We start from the raw sequence: 21,984 nt of genomic DNA on the forward strand, positions 1-21,984 counted from the left end.
AGTAAAAAATAAAAAGTAAAAAAAATAACTTTTTAAAAATAAAGGAAAAACGAACCCAAAAAATAAAAAATAAATAAAAATAAAAAAACGAAAAAATAAGTGAAAATTATTAAATAATAATAATAATAATAATAACAATTAATTAAATAACTAAAAATGTTTTTATTTTTATTTTTTTTGTTTTTAGTTTTTTTTTTCTATAATTTTTTGTTATTTAGATTTTTTTTTAATAATTGTTTTTTTTTTAATTTTAATAATTTTATAAAGGGTATTTTTGTCATTAGGGGAGACATCGACATTTTTCGTTAGTTTATGGGGGGGAGATTGAAACAATTGATAGTTTGGAGGAGACATTGACAATGAGGTGGTAATTTGAGGAGGTTATGTGTACTTTTCTCTAAAAATAATAATAATAATAATAATAATAATAACAATAATACAACAATTAAGTGAGAACAATACCTGAGAACACATGCATAAATTAAATACAAACTAATTTAATAAATCGTCAAGTATCTCTTAGCATGTGAGAAGTTCATGTTTTTTTAATAGCATTGATAATAACGCATGTGTTTCTCACGTGCTTTAGGAGCACATATGATTTTAATATATTGGTTTGTAGGAATTAACTACAAACCAGTTTATAATTAATTTATGTCATGAGAACACTGTGTACATGTGCTTACACAAGAGCACAAAATCAATGGACTCTCATGTTAGCAATAACCACTAACCGCTAATAATTGGAAACCGCATAATCGCCTAGGCTGGTTGAGGTTAGCGATTTTAGGGATAGATAAAAGTGGTTAATAACCGTTAACCGGTTTATAATATATAGGATTGCTAATATCACGTCATGCAACCACATCTACCTCGAGATCTTTCTTGCTTACATTCTAATGATGGCTTCCCGGTAAAAAAAAATATATATGTTTTAAAGGTGGAAACAATAAAAGTGGTAAGTTATTTCAAAAAAAAAAAAAAAAAAAAAAAGTGGTAAGTCCACGACTTAATGAGTATAATCTCACGTGAAACACAGTTTTTTAGTGAACCTAATCATTAAGGTTTCCTACCAAATGGAGCTCGGTCGACTAAACTGGGTACCTTGGTCAACCGATATAGGTCGATGACATGGCAATTGCACGTGGCGAAAACTAGGTCCCAAAGTTATGTGCCACATGTCTTGGTCGACCAAGGACACGTGGGGATTGATTGAGATGGCTGGCATTTGGATAACTCTGATGCTAATGAACAATAGACAATTGGCGAGTTTTTACCAGGCCAACACATAAATTGGCTCAGTCGACCGAGATATTAAGCTCGGTCGATCAAGAAAGGACATTTTATAAATAGACCGAGTTTTCAACCATTTTATCACACCAAAGTTCTCAAATCTCTCTCTAGTTTCAGTTTTAAGTGTTCTTGGGTGTGAGGAAGATGTTATTGAGTAGGAGAGCACTGCAGAAGTGGTTTCTTGGTCTAGAAGTTCAAAGTTATCATTTAGAGCGAAGTTTTTGAAGTATATTTCTTAAAACTCTAGCTTTTGTTCAGTTTAAATTTTGAGTAGTACCATTGTAATGCCCGTATAAAGTTTATGTGGGTTAAGTTATTAATGTGTTTTATAGTGCAGTTATAAAGTCCATATAGAAAATGCACAGTGGTTAATATTATTATAATGCTATAATAATACCCATATGAATTTAAACGTGAAAATGCTACATTGTCGCTATAATGCTTGTATAGCGTTATAATATTTACAACATATGGTTATTCCATATTTTATAAATATAATGTTAATATTGTGATAACCACAAAAGTGATTGTACCATTAAGTTGTGATAGGATAACCTTTTAAATGTTATTTTTGTAAAACTATATAAAAGCTCGACTATGTAGTCAATAGTTAGGTTTCTTCGGAAAGCCGGGGTGTTACATTACACATTTTTTATAACACAAATATTAATTGCTCCCTTGTTTTTGGGTTGAGCATTTTTAATTTAGTTTGGAGGAAATCTTTGTCCATTACAAATAACATCATAGAGAATTTTCAGGTATGTGAGATATATTATTTATTCAATTTATTTATTTTTTCTTTTTTAAAATGTAGTTATGATAATTTATCAGTGAGAAAGATCTTTTTTCATAATAGGATTCAAGATGTCTTTCTGCCCGTGCATAAGGTTGTAGGAATATATTCTCCATTCTTGAGATGAGCAATGACCATATCAGAGGTGCTCAAGAAGGTAAAAACCAATATGGGTGAAAAATTAATCATTTCAACCAAAGGATATGCAGCAAAATTATTTGATTATCCAAAGTTAGACTTTTGCAAGAAGCTGACTGACTTAATAGTTGACCTGGCCAATGAGTCCATTGGATCAATACATTTTTTAAGAAGTGGATCATCCCAATTCAAAAGATCATGCATATCATCAGAGACAATGATTACTGAGTTCATTGCCCTTACTAAAAGAACTTGGAGAGCAATCCTCAAAACGTTGAGCGCTAGCTCCTTCCATGTCCTTTCTGTTTAAAGCTTCAATTGCAGGAATTACTGTATGTTCTATAATTGCTTTATTTGGCAGCTAGCACCACCTCAAATCCCTACATATTAAATATAGAGGGAAAAAAAAAACAAATGAACGATGATTACTCACATTTCTCGAAAAAGGATTGTACATAATGAAATATAATTTCTTATTGCAACAAAAAATATATTAATAAGTCTGCTCTTTCTCAGTTCCAAACATCTTTTAGAATAGCTCCAAGAAGCTCATATGGAATTTTAACTAGGAGACCCATAAAAGGAAGAATAATAATGAAATTGCAACTATGAAGTTAAGTTCCAAGCGAAAACAAAAACAAAAAATGAAAAATTTATTTTGCAGACATGTAAGATAGAGGTTAAAGCATGTTCTTAAGCAGGATAAAAATAAAAATAACAGGAAACAGAATGGTGAGGCTGCATTGACAAACAAGTTAGATCCTTCCATAAATTTAGTTTAATCATTTTTCATCTTTACTTCTAATCGATGAATGAAGTTAATAACTTCATCCCAACACTTCGATAGTGTTCAATGCCACCAGGCACAACACTTTACATAATACACTAAGGAAACTCCATCCTAGACTCCGTAAATTTATTGCAACTATTAGCACCTTAGAAGTTGAGAGGAAAAAGAACTATGAAACTTGTAGCTATTACATTCGTCTTCTGCTTGCCACTTACTTTGTAATGTATTAATTAGACTTAGAGCTCCTGCACATTAGTACCTAAGATCTTCATACAGCAGCGCCTCAAATTAATGATCTAGGATAAGAAATAACATATCCTTAAGGCAACTTAATTCTTAGATTATAGAGTTATGCATGAAAAGACCTACACAGATAACCTAGTGGTGACTTCAAACTCACATGGCATCAATAAAATGCAAACCAATATTTTTTTTATAACAAATATTGCAAGGCGCTCATCATAAAATGCAAACTAATGTTTTTTTTATAACAAATCTTGCAAGGCATCAGAAAATGCAAAACAATATATTTTTTTTTTAATGATAAATCTTGCAAAATTGAAGTGAAACGAATTCTTATTATTGAGGAAGGAAAAGCAGCAAACTGGCTTTACAAAATTTTGCAACATGCACAAGATGATGACTTTTAAAGCATCCTCACTTAAATCCACAACTAAAAGAACAAAAAAAAATGAGGGAGGGAGTTAATGTAGGCAATTCCGTCAAAGCTTACAATGGTAATATTCTTCTTCATAAAATTAGTATAAGAAAAGAATAATGCAACTTTGTGAAAGAAATATATGTCTTTCTCTGTCAACTTTTTTTTTTTTTTTTTTTTCTTTTTGTCTTTCAACTTGTTATCGAAGCCAGGTTGTGGTTGGTTTTGGTTTCTTTGGGTTATTGTTGGTTTTGTGGCTGTTGTGTTGGCAGACTCACGATCAGTCTACACTAGTGACCACAAAAGACCCACGTTCGAGATTTTTGAGAGAGCAAGCATTTCAAGTGAGTCTATGCCACCAGCGTCACCAGCAAACCTTTGCCGATCAAAACTTCTCATCCTTGATTGGCACAGGTTGCACGAAAGGGTATTATATGTGGCTGAGGGGGCTAAGCGGTTCAATCTAAGTTCATCTCTGTCACATGCCTATGTGTAGGTGGTTTACGTGGCAAGCAATAGCAACAAGTACTTATGAGCTGCTGAATTGGTTAAGGGCTGCAGTTGTGGGCTGTTAGAGTGAGCTGTTATTCAGTTTAGTAGTTAGGTGGATTGTCTATAAATAGCCCAAAGCCTTTGTAAATGTTTATTGAAGAAGAATTGTTGTTTTAGTTCTTAGTTTAGTTTAGTTGATAATTGGGAGGCCAATATTCCTCGAATTAGATCAGTTTAGCTTGTAAACAAATCCTTTCTTCACCGTCAATGCAATTCAATGTTTCTGTTGAATTTCATTGTTGATTCTTTTACAAGTTTTATCAAGAAAATACCTTAGAAGTTACAGGTGTGTAACAAATTGGTATCAGAGCACTTTCTTTGGTGACGAAGATGTAAGAAATCAGTTACAATTTTCAAGATGATCGAAAAGCAAGATTCCAATACCAAGAAGACTGAATTTCATTATCAGCAAAGCAGGAAATTCTTTCCAAGAAGACCATTTTTGGGGTATTACCAAACCAGGCTTCAAAATCCAGAATTCAGGCAATACCCAAAACCCAGAATGGACGGATTCTACCTCCCAGAACCCAGGATGGAAGGATTTCACAGATATCAAGAATTCAAGCAGTACCCAAAACCCATAATGAATCGATTCCACCGCCTAGAACCCAGGATGGAAGAATTTCACCGTTATCAGTCCAAAATTGATACGAGTCATCAGCAGGGAGAATTCTTTCCAAGAAGACAATTTCTTGGAGAGTACCATGCTGACTTTCAACAACAGCATCATCTAGATACCAGAAATGGGAGATTTCAGTATCATCCTTCCAGACATGATGGCTGGCAGCAAGCTGCTCATCTCGGAGTTGCGAAGGATAAAGGTCCAATCCAGCAAGATGAATCTTTTATTGGCCGAGTTGATCAAAGGAAAAAGATTGGACCATTGTGTCAAGAGAAATCTATGGTTGGCAAAGTTGATCAAAGGTAGCAGTATGAATATTTTCATTCAAGAATGCTGCATCCTAAAGAGCTCAACAATATATTTCACAATTATGAAGATTTTTCTTCACAAAGGCAATCTGATGAAGAACACTGGAGAACGGAGGAATTGCGTGAGGATGGCCGTGAGAGCTACCAGCAGATGATTTGCGCCATTGACAATTGTCTTGCGATTTTGCACGATATGGCACAAGAAGAGGCAATCGAAATACCTAACTCACTTAAGATTTGTCAAGAAATCAAACAAGAGGAAGCAATTAAAGAGTTAGAGGTAGTTTCTCTAGAGATAAAGAGCCAAAAAACTCTTGTGGAGAAGCCACTTCCAGCTCGTGCGGAGCCGATTCAAATTTGGCGGGTGTTGGGTGTCGAAAATCAAGAAATCATGAAATCCAGAATGGCGAAATGTAACCAGCAAAATAAAGATATAAAGAACAACGAATTGTTAGAGCAAAATTTCGGGAAATTTTTTTCAAACAAGGAGGAACATTCTGGTATTGCAAAGAATGTGTTTGATATACAGGTCAAACAAAATTTGGAGGAGGGTGTCCTATTTCAGTGGTGCGGCAGGTGGTGTTTTGATCCAGGAAAGAAACCTTTCTTTCTTCAAGAAACCTTCTCCACTCTCATGTCCAAGAAGATCAAGTACATGGAGCTTGAGATGCTACAACTGGCTTCCGAGAATGCAAGGAACAAGGCTCTGAAGGTAATCGTGATGAGCAAGAGCAAGAAGGCCGGCATAGTGGTATTATCATTCCAATCCAGTTTGGAGCTACAAGAACGCCTTTATGTCAAAGTCATTGGGTCTGTACATGCCATTTGGGTTTTTGATCCAGGAGGAGAAAAGGCATTACGAGAAAGGGGAAGGGGACGAAGCATTCTAGTCCAATCTGGGTCTTTCCATGCGATGGTTGATCTTAGAAGTGTTGATTCCATAGCTTTAGGGAAGAGAGCTGGCATGGGAATCTTCAAGAAGATGGATTGGTGCGTGACAGATGTGTTGTACAGCTTGCTGGCAGTGTGTGCATGTGGAACATCATCAAGTGAACACATGAATGGCTTTTTGCATTGGAAATGGAAGAGGAGAGTTTCCAAGCCAAATAGTGCAATTATTGTCCTGAGTGTGGAAAAGTCAGATTTTTGTTTTGAAAGTTAAATTTGTGTCTTGATAACTGGACAAGTTAACCACTAGCAAGATTCACGGGCCTGTATAACCAAATTGGCTGATCTGTTGAATTACAGCAAATGGTTTTTTCTTTCTTTAAACAGCACTTTGTGGGCAAGGAGCCTTTGAAGAGGTGAGTACTGTCACATGCCTATGTGTAGGTGGTTTACGTGGCAAGTAATATCTACAAGTACTTATGGGCTGCTGAGTTGGTTAAAGGTCGCAGTTGTGGGCTGTTAGAGTGAGCTGTTATTTAGTTTAGTAGTTGGGTTGGATTATCTATAAATAGCCCAAAGCCTCTGTAAATGTTCATTGAAGAAGAATTGTTGTTTTAGTTCTTAGTTTAGTTTAGTTAATAATTAGGAGGCCAATCTTCCTCGAATTAGATCAGTTTAGCTTGTAAACAAATTATTTCTTCATCATCAATGCAATTCAGTGTTTTTGTTGAATTTCATTTTTAATTCTTTTACAAGTTTTATCAAGAAAATACCTTAGAAGTTACAGGTGTGTAACAATCTCCAAAGAAATTGTGACATTTTGATCAGGCGATGCATTTCTCCGACGGCTTTGGGGCAACGATGGTGGAAGAAATACAAAACAAAGTTGTTTAGGCATGGAGAAAGGACATGTCGTTTAGTTCAAACACAAACGACAGGTTGAGAACTTGAGATGGAGGCATGTGACGGTAAGTCTAACTAAACGACATGTCGTTTAGAGCAGGCAAAAAAAAAGAAAAAAAGGAGAAGAAGAAAAAGATGATGATGCTCTGTTTTTGATTACCTGATATGTGTTGCGTAGTGTAGTTTAAATATTTTTTATGAGCCCAGTTATGTAATGGAACATTTTCGGTTGGATGTTTGATATAAAAATGTCGAGATAAATCATACCTCAGAAATTTACAAGGAGTAGAGAGTCAGGTGACATCTCGTAGTGAAAATCCAACCCTCCAAATCACAATCGTTAAGTTAAACAGGCTCAATTATCTTGCTTGGTCACAATCTGCTCTTTTGTACAGTAAGAGTAGAGAGAAAATAAGATACTTGAAGTGGCAAAATTCAAGAACTAAGTAGACCCTACTTATGAAAAATGAGAAGCAGAAGATTCTACCATTTTGTTGTGGTTGTTGCATTCGGCCAGAGATTTAGTCAGGGATATTTGTTGCTCAGTACAACAAAAAAGTTTGGATGCAACGGCTCAAACTAGGGATGTAAACGAACCAAAGTTACCCGTGAGCTCGCTCGGGCTTGGCTCAATAAGGCTTGGCTTGTGCGCAATTCGGTTCTTAAATGAGCCATTCGTAGACATGAAACTATATTCGATTATTAAACGATACATACTCACAAACATACTTGTAAAAAGGCTCGGTTCGCTTATTAGCGCGGCTTGTATATATATATATATATATATATATATATATATATATATATATATATATATATATATATATATAATGCTATAACTATAAATTATAGTCATATAATGTCACATAATTTATAAATTTTAACTCATAAGTATATAATTCATAGTAATGTAAATTATAAAGATTAGGAATTAGTGGTAACTAGATAACTTCAACACAAAAGATTGATATTTCTTTTTTCAAGCCGAGTTGAACTTAATTTTTAAAACTTATCATGAGCTCGAGCTCGTGATAAAAAGCTCGGCTCAAACTTGAGCTCGTGATAAATTTAAATGAGCCAAGCTTGGACATGCACTACCCGACCGAGCTCGACTCATTGACATCCCTAGCTCAAACCTATTTCAAAATGGGGAATGCAGTACAAATCTACAAATTGAAACGTCGGATTCATGGAACAACTCAAGGAGAGTGGTATGTTGAAACCTATTTTCATCGGCTCCATGCACTGTACGTGGCAGGAACGACGGAGGGTTTCCAGTTCTTCTTGGTCGCCCTACTCGGGGTAGAGGACGTCATTTTCCGGTGGAAGGGTTACGAGTTTATTCCTGAAGCCCAAAGAATAAGACTATTCTTCAGCCTCTCAACTAAAAGTTGACTCCCGACTCAGGTAATCCTATGCCCACTTTAGACACATCAATACCAGCCTGCAATTAATGACATTGATCTTCAAATTAAGGAATCAGATCTCGTACTCAATATTCCATATCTACTTTTGTTTCTTATAACAATCTTTCATTACCCTATCTTATTTTTCTCTCGAAACAGTCATCTGTGTCCATTCCCTAAAATGTACAAGAAGCACTTGAAGACTCAAAAGTATAAGGAAGCAATGCAGGAAGAGATGAAAAGTACTCTATATAAAAATAACAGATGGGATATAGTTGAATTGCCTAGAGAAAAGAAGGTGGTAAGATGGAAATAGGTGTTTACGGTGAAACATAAAGTTGATGGTTCAGTCGAAAGATAAAAGGCCAGATTAGTTGCAAAAGGCTTCACACAGACTTTTGGGATAGACTCCAGTGGCAAAGATGAACTCTATCAAGGTCTTACTTTTGTTGGTAGTAAACTTAGATTGGTCACTTCAGCAGTTTGATGTAAAAAACTCATTTCATCATGGAGACCTAGGGGAAGAAGTATACATGGAGACTTCTCTTGGACTTCAAGATTCTTCGGTGAATCGCAAAGTCTGCAAACTGACAAAGGTATTGTATGGGTTAAAAAAATCTCCTAGGGCATGGTTTGAAAGATTTGCTTGGGCTAAGTAGAAGTGTAATTACAAGCAAAGCCAAGATGATCACACATTGTTCATTAAACAGTCTTTAAAAGGAAAGGTAACTGCTTTAATCATTTATGTGGATGGCATAATACTAACCGGGAATGGATATTGTACTACAGCAACAAAAGAAAGACTGTGTCCTTACTTAGTCTGTTTACTTTCGACCTTTTACTGAGCAGGGGTTTAACCCACTGAAAGACCGTTCCCTACTAATTGAGGAGACCCTTTCTTTCTTGCTCGGTCTGATGGCAATTGCATGTTGGAAGGCGGGATTGATGACTGTCGAGCTGATGAGTTACTATTAAGATGACTTTTCGATCCTAGATCCTTAGCCTTGTGTTACTGACCAAAGCAGAGAAGTTGGTTTGGCAATCCACAGAAGTAGAGCCTCAAGGTAGCTAGATCAAGACATGGGATACTCGTCCCTCAACGAAAATATGTACCTGATATACTCAACGAAACAAAGATGCTTGGATGCAAGGCAGTTGACAATTCAGTAGAGCAAAACAATAAGTTAGGGTAGAGTGATGAAAGTTCTACAGTGGATAAAGGCAGGTATTTATGATTAGCTGGCAAATTAATTATTTGTCATATGCTCGTCCAGATACTGACTATGTGATCAGTATAGTGAGCCAATTTATGAAACTCACCTCGGGAATCTCATATGGAAGCGATTTACCGAACTGTTGGAACAAGTGGCTCATATTCTCTTTGGCATAAAGAGTAATACAAGAATATCAATATAGTGGCCAGTTGGCAAAGCATTGTGATAGAACAATCTTACATTCCACTAATCTAAGTTTAGACAGCAAACATGGGCACACCTGGATGTGCTATGGAAATTGAATCATCTCAGGGAGTTGATTCTATTATTCACCATATTAAAAGGAATGAAAAGAAAAAAAAAAAAAAATCAGCCATCTTCGATGGGGACAAAAAGAAAATGTATTCATTAACAGCAATTAGGTAAAATAGTGAGACAACAGTACTCGTGAAAACTTAATACCAGGTCCTGCACATGGAACGTAGTGGTTCATTTTAGATGCTATGATTGATAAAATGGATTAATATTAGTTTATATTTAACAATTGATACTTCATTTGCATGATAATTATAATGTAATGTCTTCGTCATAATACCAAAATATAAGAGGAATCTAAATATCCTTGCTTTAGTGGGGATTTATAAAGATCAAGGCAACAAGACAATAAATTCATTGGAAGAACTGGAAAGCCTAAGCTCAGTCAAATTCTTTTAGTGCCAGGAAGAGGTGTGCAATTGAGGAAGTGCTTGATCAAAGAAAGTGCTCTGGCGCGCTGATAGCTCGGCACTTGGTGCCCTGCGTCTCTCACTGTCGCCAATGTAAGGTCTCCCTCAGATAATTCTGTGTACCCACCAACCTGTAACACAAGGGCAATATTGAAGAAATACAGGAGGTTAATTTTCATCGTTTTTGCACTTATTACTTCAAATTTTAAAAACTCTTAATGCCGGGTATTCAATTATAAAAAGTTTGCAATGTCACTGACTCACCCATATGTTAGAATTTTCTTTTAAATCATAACAGATAGCGTGAAAATTCCCAAAATACTCATTTTTTTTCTTAAAAAAATAAATTGAATATGCTCAATCACTTACCCACGGCCTAGAACCCACATCAAGCTTGGTCATCCATTCAAATTACCACTTCATTCTTAATGTCCTTCATAAACTACCAATTGTGTCAATATCGTCCATAAATTACTAAAAAAAAAGGGCAATGTCTCAGCAAAGAGAAAAAAGAAAAAAAAAAAAAAAAAAAGTACCGTTAAAAAATTTCAATAAGACAAAAATATCATTATAAATTTGAAAAAAATAAAACTAAAAATAAAAGAAAATTTAAAAAAACCAAGGGGTAGCTCGGTTTTTCATTTTTTTTTTCTCAATTACATTTTTTTAAATAGTTTTTTATTATTATTTTTTTTTTCTATATATAATTTTAAGATTTTCTTTAAAAAAAATTATGAAGGATATTTTTGGTATTGGGGGCGCATTTACATTTTTTAGTTGTTCATGGGGAACATAGACACAATTGGTAACTTAGGAAGGACATTGACCATATGTTGGTAGTTTGAGGGGGTATGTATACTTTTCCCAAAGAAAATATTTTTAATCATTTAAATAGGGAAATTTTGTAATTCTAAAATTTAACAATGGTAAATTTTACCCATTTATCATCTGATTTAACTTCAAACCGTAACGGTAGGGATAACATTGCAAATATTTTAGACTTGAATACAGTTGAGGCCCTGATTTGCACACAAGACTGTTAAAGAACCAGCATGAGTTGCAGAATATTGTTGAAATCTTTGACGAGCATGGTAAATGGTTATAAATTCATTTTACTTTTCATTATTATTAATTCATTTTAGCGATTTATTCATTTAACTCATTCTCCTTTTCTTTTTCCTTTTTCTTCTATTGTAATTATAGATGATTGCGAGCAGAAGTTGCACAGCTGCAAAAAGCCAGAAACCGGACCATGCTTGGATATGTTTAATATGTTTATGAACTTTTGAGTTTAAACTTTTTTACTATGTTTATGAACTTTTGATTGTTGGATTGTTTAAAAATAGTGGTTGAATTTTAGTAGACTTGCTCTTAATGCTATACATGTATGCTATTTTTAATTTTTTTACATATCTAATATTTCTGACCCTATGGTTTAAAAAGTTCACTGGAGGTCCTCGTGATATGCAATAATTACAAATCGATCCCTGGCGTCAAATTCTGTTAAAATTTTTAACAGATTCCGTCAAATGCCACGTCAGCGCCACGTGTCGCCAATAAGATGGCGACACGTGTCTATCGTAATAAAAAATATAAATTTATTAAAAAATAAATAAAAATACTTATTTTTTTATAAAAAAAATTCAAAAAAAAAAACAAAAAAAAAAAGAAGCTGAAGGGGTGGCCCAGCCACCCCTTTGGGGGTGGCCTGGCCGCCCCCAGCCACTGGGGGTGGCCGCGCGCCACCCCCAGTGGCTGCAGGGGGTGGCGCGCGGCCACCCCCAGTGGCCGGGGGTGGCGCGCGGCCACCCCCAAGGCCCAGGGGGTGGCCTTCGGGCCACCCCTAGATCTACTAAGGGTGGCCCGATGGCCACCCCCGGCCACTGGGGGTGGCCGCGCGCCACCCCAGGTGGCCTCTGGGGGTGGTGCGCGGCCACTCCCAGTGGCCGGGGGTGGCCATCGGGCCACCCTTAGAAGATCTAGGGGTGGCCCGAAGGCCACCCCCTGGGCCTTGGGGGTGGCCGCGCGCCACCCCCGGCCACTGGGGGTGGCCGCGCGCCACCCCCGGCGGCCTCTGGGGGTGGCGCGCGGCCACCCCCATGGGCTGTTGGTGGCCTGGCCACCCCTTTCCCATTTTTGTTTTTTTTTTTTTTTTTTTTTTTTTTTTTTGTTTTTTTTTTAAAAAAAAATAAGTATTTTTTATTTATTTTTTAATAAATTTATATTATTTTATTAAAATTAGACATGTCAGCGCCACGTGTCACCAATAAGATGACGACACGTGGCGCTGACGTGGCATTTGACGGAATCTGTTAAAAATTTTAACAGAATTTGACGCCAGGGATCGATTTGTAATTATTGCATATCACGAGGACCTCCAGTGAACTTTTTAAACCATAGGGAGTGAAAAATAATTATGGTATACCACAGGGACCTCCGGTGCAATTATCCCTTAAATAAAGCCCAAAAAATACCACCCGGTCTGGATAACCGGTTTCACCCGAGGTAACCAGGTAACCCCTAGTTAACCGGGGTACCCGGTTCCGGTTACTGAATTTCAATAACCGGGGACCCCAGAGCCTGTTCCCGATTTTGACCAATAACTAGGAACCAGGGACCCTGGAGCCTGTTTTCAGTTTTGACCAATAACCGGGAATCAGCTCCTAGTTTACACTCCTAGATAATTATAATGTAATGTCTTTGTCATAATACCAAAATATAAGAGGAATCTAAATATCCTTGCTTTAGTGGGGATTTATACAGATCAAGGCAACATGACAACAAATTCAATGGAAGATTTAGGGGCAGTGAGATCAGTTTTCGGATACTCAGATGGATTGTGGTGGATTGCACCACAGAAGGTTCCTTGAATCTAGAAATTTTCTCAAGGGGAAATTGTGGCTCGACAGAGTAGATAACATATATAAAGAACTAGGAGAATGATGCATACAAAATATATATATATATATATTATTAGGAAAAGGCATCACCAGGCATGCAAGAAATTAACAATAGGCCAAAGGCCTAAAAATGAACTAAGAAAAAAAAAAGAGATTCTTAAATAAGAAATTCATATTTTGAACAAAGTAAGGTCTTAAGGACTTGAACTTGATAAAATTCCAGTTCCTTCATTAACCAAACAAATTGTTCAAATGAACCAAGATCATCAAAGTTATCAGCAAATTGATAATAGGTCCTGTCAAAATCCTAATAAATCATATTTTCAAAGAGTTTCACGAAAAAAAAAAAAAAAAAATTGAGCTCAATTCAGCTGATACTTATAATGAGCTTATGTCAATTGAAATGTAAAGTCCAATGCCCTCTATCCAAATTCTACTCTCCTCTGTTCTTTAGTCCAATAATGTTTTATTATCCTAGTATGCAATAAAACATGCACTCACCAAATATAGCTGAGCAAGAAAAACAAAAGCAGACATGAGCCACGCAATGAATTTACCTCATTCATTATGTAGTTTCTCCTGATAAAATCCTGCTGTTAAAGTTGCATTAGTCGCAAGTACTCCAATCCGCAAATGAATCCCAACTTCAAGTGGCTTCAACTTTGCTTCCTTGAGCTCCCTGGCAACAGACTCACCCATGCATATGGAGGAAAGGAACAGAACATCCTTTAGAAACCTCATCATGCCATGAATGTGAAATGTTACAGGGCATTACTATGCAATGAGCTCCTGAATTCTCTAGGAAAACCTTTTTACTCCACAATTGGGGTAGGGTCTGAATCATGAGTACATTCCCTTTTACTCCTGAGGGAAGGAAAATAAGTCTCATGTGATAAAAGCTCCTTATATAACACAGAATCAGAGTGAAGTATAAAAGGAAGGGAACTTTCTCCATCTTTTGAACTCCACTTGACTAGCTTTCTCAAAAAATTCAGTGAAGAAACCACGGACACCCCTCCAATAATACCTAGGTAAAGAACCAGTAGAGTCACTGCTTCTTGAAGGTGTATTTGAAACAGGACCCTTCTTAGATGCAGGAAATTTACCACTTTCATCAGCATGTAAGAGAATCGATGATGAAGGAACAGCTAGAGCTGGACTAAACCTTGTCTCATAAAGGTTCCTGTTCATATCTACTTAACTCAAGATATGGGATGCATAATTCATCGTGTGGAAAGACATTGTGCCAAAAATCAATAACTGAAGACCAATATTATTTCTGTTCTGTTTTCTGAATTTTACTGTACCGAAAAACTTGTATTTTAGCTCATCACAACTAAAACCCGCATCTGAAAAGTAATCACCTATCTCAATTTCCAACTTTCACAACTAAAAACTCGTAAAAGTTCAGAACTTTTCAATTCCCAGCCATAAAAATGCCAACTTTCATCCGGGTTTTCAAAACAATAAACCCAAGAAACAAAAACCCACAACTAGAATATACCCCCCAAAGACACAACCTGGTCTAGCAATTAGCAAATCCATCGATTATCTCTCTCAGACTAGAAAGCAAAAGCCAGCAACGAAACCCAAAAAGTCTCTAGTTCTCCATAATTCAAGGAACGAAAAGAAAAGGAGAACCCAAGCTAAAGATCAAAATCTACAACGTATAAAGGTAGATGATAAAAGGCAAGCGAGTACAGTACGCAAATACAAACCTCCAGAGTTCGAGGATTTTCATGAGCATCAATCATTCACAAGATGGACCGGCACTCACAGCATGTGAGAGGAATCTCATGTTTTTTTATGGTGTCTCCTACCACATTTCACATTGTTTCATGGCTCTACCAAACTAATCTTAAAAAAAAAAAAAAAAGTTATTTACTAATAATACTATTAGTCATCGCTTTACTTAATAGATTATAAATTCGTCTTTTTTAGCTCCAATTCGCTCCCACTTATAATAGTCTAAAAATGTTGACATGACATTACTGTGTTTGCATTCACCTAGTTAAAATAATAAAAAAAAAATTGAGAAATTAAAAAAATAAAAATAAAAGAACTAAAATTGAGAAGGTCAACAGAGCCACCACTCCATCCCAAATGGGCCGCCACACCTTATAAAGGGATCTGCAAAACACTCTCAAATTGAAAGTGGCTCATACGACTATCTTTTATTAAAAGGGTGGCTTGTGCGGCCATCTCTAGCATAGGAGTTGCTCACTCACTCCTCCATTTATGAAGGTAGATTGTACCTCTCAATTTTTTATTTTTTTAAATTTTAAAGTTTGTAATAAAGTAAAAATTTACTTTTTTAACAAATGTGGCAACCATTATGACTAGGGGTGTAAACGAGCTGAGCTACTCGTGAGCTTACTCGAGATCGGCTCGAATAAACTCGACTCGTGCTCGAATCGATTATTAAATGAGCTACTCGTGAACACGAAAATCAAACTCGATTATTAAACGATGCAAACTCGTATAAACTCGGATCGACTCGACTAAAGCTCGTGAACCCGCTCGTATAAGGATCGACTCGTTTATTAAGGCTCGACTCGTGTGTGTATATATATATATATATATATATATATATATATATTAATGAATAATATACTATGTGTATTATGTAAGCATAAATTAAATAACAAATAACAATAGTTATTAATCAATATATATTAATTGGTCATATGTATATAAAATAGTAAAAGTGAATAATATCAATAATTAATTGTTAGTCATATGACTCATATAATATAATGACAATCCATATATTTAATCAAATTATTTATGTAATACAATAGGATTATAATTTATAAGACTATATGATCATATAATAATATAACATTGTACCATACTACCTTATGACATGTAAATATAAAATATGCAATCACTTTATTATATGTTATAAGTATTATCATTAAATATTTAATAATCATTACATACGGATTGTTAGATTATGTTAATATGTTAAATATACTATCATATGATAATACTTAGATTATATGATCATATAATATTAGTATTATTAGTAGGTAATTATGAATTATGATAAATTTGATAATTATGATTTATGATTTATAAATTTATAATGATCATACTTAATTACTTATTATAGATTCATAGATAATCACATAAATAAAGTGATATGATATGATTCATAATTCATAATTCATAATTCATAATCATAAATATATATATACTTATTACTAACATATATAATTATAGCTACATAGTGTCATATATGATACAGACTATAGTATACAAATTCATACTAATATAATGATTTAGTATTTAGATACTTAATTAGATACACTCATACACTTAATAAGTATGATTTATGATTTTAAGTATTTAATAATTATTAGTAATATTTAGATATAATGACTATGTATATAGATTACATACGTACGTTACAGTAAGTATGAATTCACATTATTCATATGATATAATGACACTTATGAAACTTAATCATAATATTCATATATAATAATAATGTGATTCATACAATCCCAAATTAAATTATTAGGATTGGAATTACTTATATATTAATTATAATCACAATTCACAAGTTATGAATTATCATTATAATTTAGATCATATGATTTAACATCGTGCTATATAATCGTTAGTCATTTGATATGATTTAATTAGTATTATCAATCGACTGTAAAGAAAGTATTATCATTATAAAAAATGAATAAAGAAATAAATAAAGTTAAAAATAGATAATCAGATGTATGGTGCTTCTAAAAATTATTAGTTAAACTAGATAAAGTGATATTTAATTAGCTATTTAAAATTGAGATTTAGTTAGCTATTCTATATAAAAATTTATATAAGACTTTGAAAATGCTCTTAGTCATTTAGACAAGTCCTACCTATTCATAATTTTATATTTAACTTAACTTAAGACTTAGTTTGTTAAGACTTTTTTTTTTTTTTTTTTTTTTAAAGGAGCTTTATATTAGGAAAATGATAAAAAAAAAAACCACTCAATTATGGACCATGCACATACCACCCCTTCAAACACTCCCCTTTATATTAATATCTCCTTTTTTTTTGACTTGTTTGACTCAAGGCCAGTCTTTCAACCAATATATATAAAAACAAGAAAATAATACACATCCGAACTCTTGATTTAAAGGAAAAGCATTTCTCCCATTTTTTTTTTTTTTTCTTGGATGGTAAAAAGCTTTGTCCTTTATTAAGTCAAATGGGTTGTTTTGGCTTTGACACAATCGTCCGCGAGTCAGGAAAAAACGTGAAGAAATGTTTTGAGCAGTGCGCCTATCACTTGCAATAATGACGCCTATTCGCCTAACGTAAACATTTCCCTCCAAAAAATATCAACCACTTTTATTTCAAATTTATCCTCAACAAATCTCGCCTCTTCTCTCTGCTGACTCTTCACATTTACCCTTCAAGAAAAATTTTTATCATGGTTAACACTGTCTCGTCTTTCCTTCAAGTTTAAGGTGCATCTTCTTCAACGTCCTTTACTTGATTTTTTTGCTTTCAAGTTTTAACGGTTTGACGAAATCACCTGAAAAACTAACAAAATCTCGGTATGAGTCATGAATTTCAGCCACAACAATCCACAACTTTGAAAAAGGACTTGCTCCAAACAGGGCTGACTCGATATATTGTGGGGCCTAAGGCGACAATGTTAGACGTGGCCTTTATATATATATATATATATATATATATATATATATATATATATATATATATATATTATTTATCTTGCTTTTAAGATTTCATATTTTAATGCTAGTAATAAATTTGTCTGCATATTTTTTTTAGATTCAATTATAACTTTTTTCTTATTCTTCCATGTTTAAAGCTTTTCATAAATAATGTATATTTCTAGCATATATTTATAATTAACAATATTATAAATAAAAAAGTGACATAAAAGAATAATAAACTAGAATCTGATTTATCAAAGACATTTTACTCTATAATAAAATAATGTAACATTTTAAACCTGCATAAGACATTTTTTTTAATAATTAGTAATTAATTTATACAGACAAAATAATAAACTGGCATTTTTTCGTAATTCCAAATGCCTAATATTAGATTATTAATATAATTTTTTGTTAAAAAAAAATGGAATACTATTTTATAAGTGAAGTCATTACAAAAAACAAAAAAAAAAAAGTGAAGTAGTTCCTTTTCGGCTTTTCTTTATTGTGTTTTTTTTTTTAAAAAAAAAAAAAAAAACTGAAGACATTAAAAAATGACCGAAAAACGAAAAAGAAAAAGAAAAAAGATGTGGCTGTGAATCAGCCACACCCTCTTCATCTTATCTTTGAATCCTGACAACACGTTTTCTTTGAAATGATTGTAGGCATTTAATGACTATCAAAAAAGATTAAGTTTTGTACAAAAGATCTAGCCCTGTTTGCCAACGCCCACTGCAGACATGAGTAGTGGGCGTTGGGTCCCATGCAGTACTTCGACTGCAAGCTTTGCAGTTTTTTCAACAGGGGACACGTGATTTTTTGCTTCTTTTGAGGGCAGCTGCAACAGGCAATGAGCATAATAATTGAAATTACCATTTTGCCCTCACTTCTTTCCAAAGAAAGTCAAGCTTTCCACTTCCATTTCAGTAAATTACAATTGACGCCTAAGCCACAATTTTCGCAGAGAAAATTCCACTTACAGTCGAAGTACTGCATGGGACCCAACGCCCACTACTCACGTCTGCAGTGGGCGTTGGCAAACAGGGCCCTAAAACAAAGGAACGAACTCTTAAAAAAAAGAAAAAGAAAAAAATAGCAGAGATAAGCCTCACTTTAACCGGGTACGAGATTGCCGAATGGAGTGGAGGAGTCAAGGAGAGAGGCCGGTTAGCTGGAGGTCAAGCGGGCTGCGCCTCCTAGCTCCTACTTCTTGGCTACCAGAGGAAACTTTTGGTAATTTGCTAAGAGAAATTGTTTTGTATTTTTTTTGAAACAAAGAAAAAGTGTTATTTGCTTCTTTTATTGATTCTTCTATACGGGAGTTATAGAGTCTCAAATGGAGAGATAATGCAATGTATCTGACGACCGCCTAGTGGAAGAGCCCGACCTGGCTCCAAAATCATTTCTTTCCAAGCTTTCAAGATTGAGAATGGTGCTTCTGGCTTTAGCTCCGTTTCATCTGGTTTGTTTTCTACTTTCCTGTCCTTTGCTTTTCTGGATTTTATGTATGAGATTTGTTGGTTGATTTTTTTTTTTTTTTTTTTTTTTTTATTTTTTTTTTAAGTCGGATTTGTTGGTTGATTGGTTCTGATTTTAGGGTTCTCAATCTACTTGTTTGTGCTAGGATTTTTTTCACTCTAGTCGAGCTCGAGCCGAGTACTTGAGCTCGGAATCGACAAAAATGATCGAGCTCGAGCTCGAGCTCGATCAGTAATTCTTTCTTAACGAGCCGATCTCGCACACCAAAATTAGGCTCGTGTCGAGCTCGAGCTCGAGCTCGAGCTTCACTGTTACATAAACGAGCCGATCCCGAACAGCCAATACTCGCTCAGGATCGGCTCGTTTACACCCCTAATTATGACATGGCACTAACCCTGGTTAAAGTCACATAAGCATTTTTAGACCATTTTGAATGGGAAAATGTAAAATAAAAAAATTTCAAAAAACTTAAAGAGTTGGAAGTTGATTTAGAAATCCATTGAGTAATTGCCGCAATTACTCTATAAGTAAATTTATATTTACCCCCCCCCCCCCAAAAAAAAAAGAGGTAATATTCTGAATTATCTTCAATTTAATTAAAAATATAGATCTTTCTGGTTTTCTCTAAAGTACACTTTAATTTATGTCAGATATCCGATAATAGAAAATTAAGATTATGCTTCATTTGAAAAAAAAAAAAAAAAATTTAATTAAAACAAATGCATATGGTAGAAGAAGCATATGTCCTCAAGAGGTGGCTCAATCGGTTAGGGACCACGCTTCTACTTAGTTTAAATCCCTCTTTTCCCTCTTGTGTGGAAATGTCAAAAAACTAAAAAATAAAAAAGCATATTTGATATTTTTTTTAGTAGAGGAAAGATTAGTAGAAATTTATAATAGCAAAATTATAGATATTTTAGGCATCCCACATCATTTTAATAGTATTATTAATATTTTTGTGATAAACAATAATAAATTAAACTAAAATACATGTCATATAAAATATATAAAAGATCTGAATAATTTTTTTAGAAAAATACGAGTCACAATCCTACTTTTTTCTGTTTTTCAAAAGAGTCCTTCAATTTTTTTCAATAATGGTCTGGAGTTTTAATCCCTTTTCAATTAGGTCCTTTTATCATCTACATCATGTGTCATGAAATTTGATACAGAAGTGTTGACACAATTAAAGCTGACAATTTTTTATATTAGTCGTGAACTCGACATGAATCCAATACAAAATTAGCGGGTTCGAGTCAATACTGAGTCAACCCACTTGACTTGTTTAATAAACTAGTCAATTTCGGGTCAACTTGCTTAACCCATAGGTGACCCATTTACGAAATCATTTTTTTTATAAAAAAAAATAGAAGATACCACTGAATTTTTCTTGCAAACAAGGATGAACTTTTTCAGCTGCTCAATTGTTGCGTCAAAGCCTGAGACTCAAGAAGGAATAATTATATGTTTTCGAGCTGAAGCTTAATGATATTGTATTGGGAAATTAATTTATTTTGCTTGAATCTTTTGGTTTCTCCCTGTACTCTTGATCACCATTTTTCTCATATCTGAATCGTATTTCTCGCTTATTACAAGAAAGCAAAACAATTTCGCTCCTTTGCACGATGGTTGTAGAATTGATCTGCATAAGCAACCACATTAGGATTATATCCAACAACGATTTTCCAACCAACTAGAGGAGTTGTGTGTGATGTGCTCCCCCCAAATCCAGTGGTATCTTCTATCAAAAGATATTCAATGCTAACCATTATCATATGATAAATTGAGCAACGCCTATAGTAGGTAACTAGAAGTTTATGCTCGCTTTAGTGTGAGTTAGTCGGTTTTCATTTTCTTGTTAAACAACATCACAAATAGAGAGAGAGAGAGTTACAATCCTTAGGTTGACCAATTTTAAGTTTATCAAATAATGGGTCAAACGGGTTGTGTTTGAGTAAACCCATACGACCTGTTTATTAAATGGTTTATGTGGATCAAATCGTGTCGGGTCACTCCTACACGACTTGTTTATGAAAGGGGTCAAATTGATTGTGTTGTGTCTAGGGGTGAGCATGGGGCGAGGGGGGGCGGGGATTGGTTTTTTTTGCCCCCGCCCCGTAGGCGTGCGGGTTCCCCAAAGGGAACCCGCGCCTCGCGGAAAATTCCTAGCAACCGTGCGGGGCGGGGATGAACGAGGCGAGGATCCCCGCGGGGATGAACAAGGCACATCACTTTCTTCAGAAGATTCACAACAAAATCCCCAGCAGCATTATAAATAACCCAAATCTCAATAACAAAGGCTACTCGAGCTGCAAATTTCCATGCTAGCAAGGCACTACCAGTACCAATATGATGTTTCAGAAAAGGCAAAATACAAAAATTTTAAATTCTCACAAAATGATTTGTCAATTGTCATTCACTAACAAATTGTCAAACCAATAAGCTAAATACAAGCTAAATACAAGAAGAGAAGAAGGAAAGAAGACAAGAGGTGACCGAGAGAAGTAGAGAATGTACTGTGGGCGTGGGGTGCGGGCTGTGCGGCGTTGTGGGCGATGGCCGGTGGGATTGGGCAGCTGGACGTGGGCGTCGTGGGCAGCTCCGCAGCTAGGCGCCGTTCACTGAAG

At 34.8% G+C, this 21,984-nt stretch overlaps 1 protein-coding gene across 1 annotated transcript; it reads right to left on the minus strand.

Annotated features, from left to right (window-relative positions):
• Positions 1–2,308: 2,308 nt before the first annotated feature.
• LOC133863284 (uncharacterized) lies at positions 2,309–14,982 on the minus strand. Its single transcript, XM_062299236.1, is given in 6 exon segments — positions 2,309–2,500; positions 2,502–2,585; positions 13,737–13,889; positions 13,891–14,005; positions 14,007–14,222; positions 14,224–14,982. Coding segments are annotated over 6 exon segments (969 nt in total). The 5' UTR covers positions 14,433–14,982.
• Positions 14,983–21,984: the final 7,002 nt, after the last annotated feature.

This window comes from Alnus glutinosa, chromosome 3 (assembly GCF_958979055.1).
Source record: "Alnus glutinosa chromosome 3, dhAlnGlut1.1, whole genome shotgun sequence".
Taxonomy (NCBI): domain Eukaryota; kingdom Viridiplantae; phylum Streptophyta; class Magnoliopsida; order Fagales; family Betulaceae; genus Alnus; species Alnus glutinosa.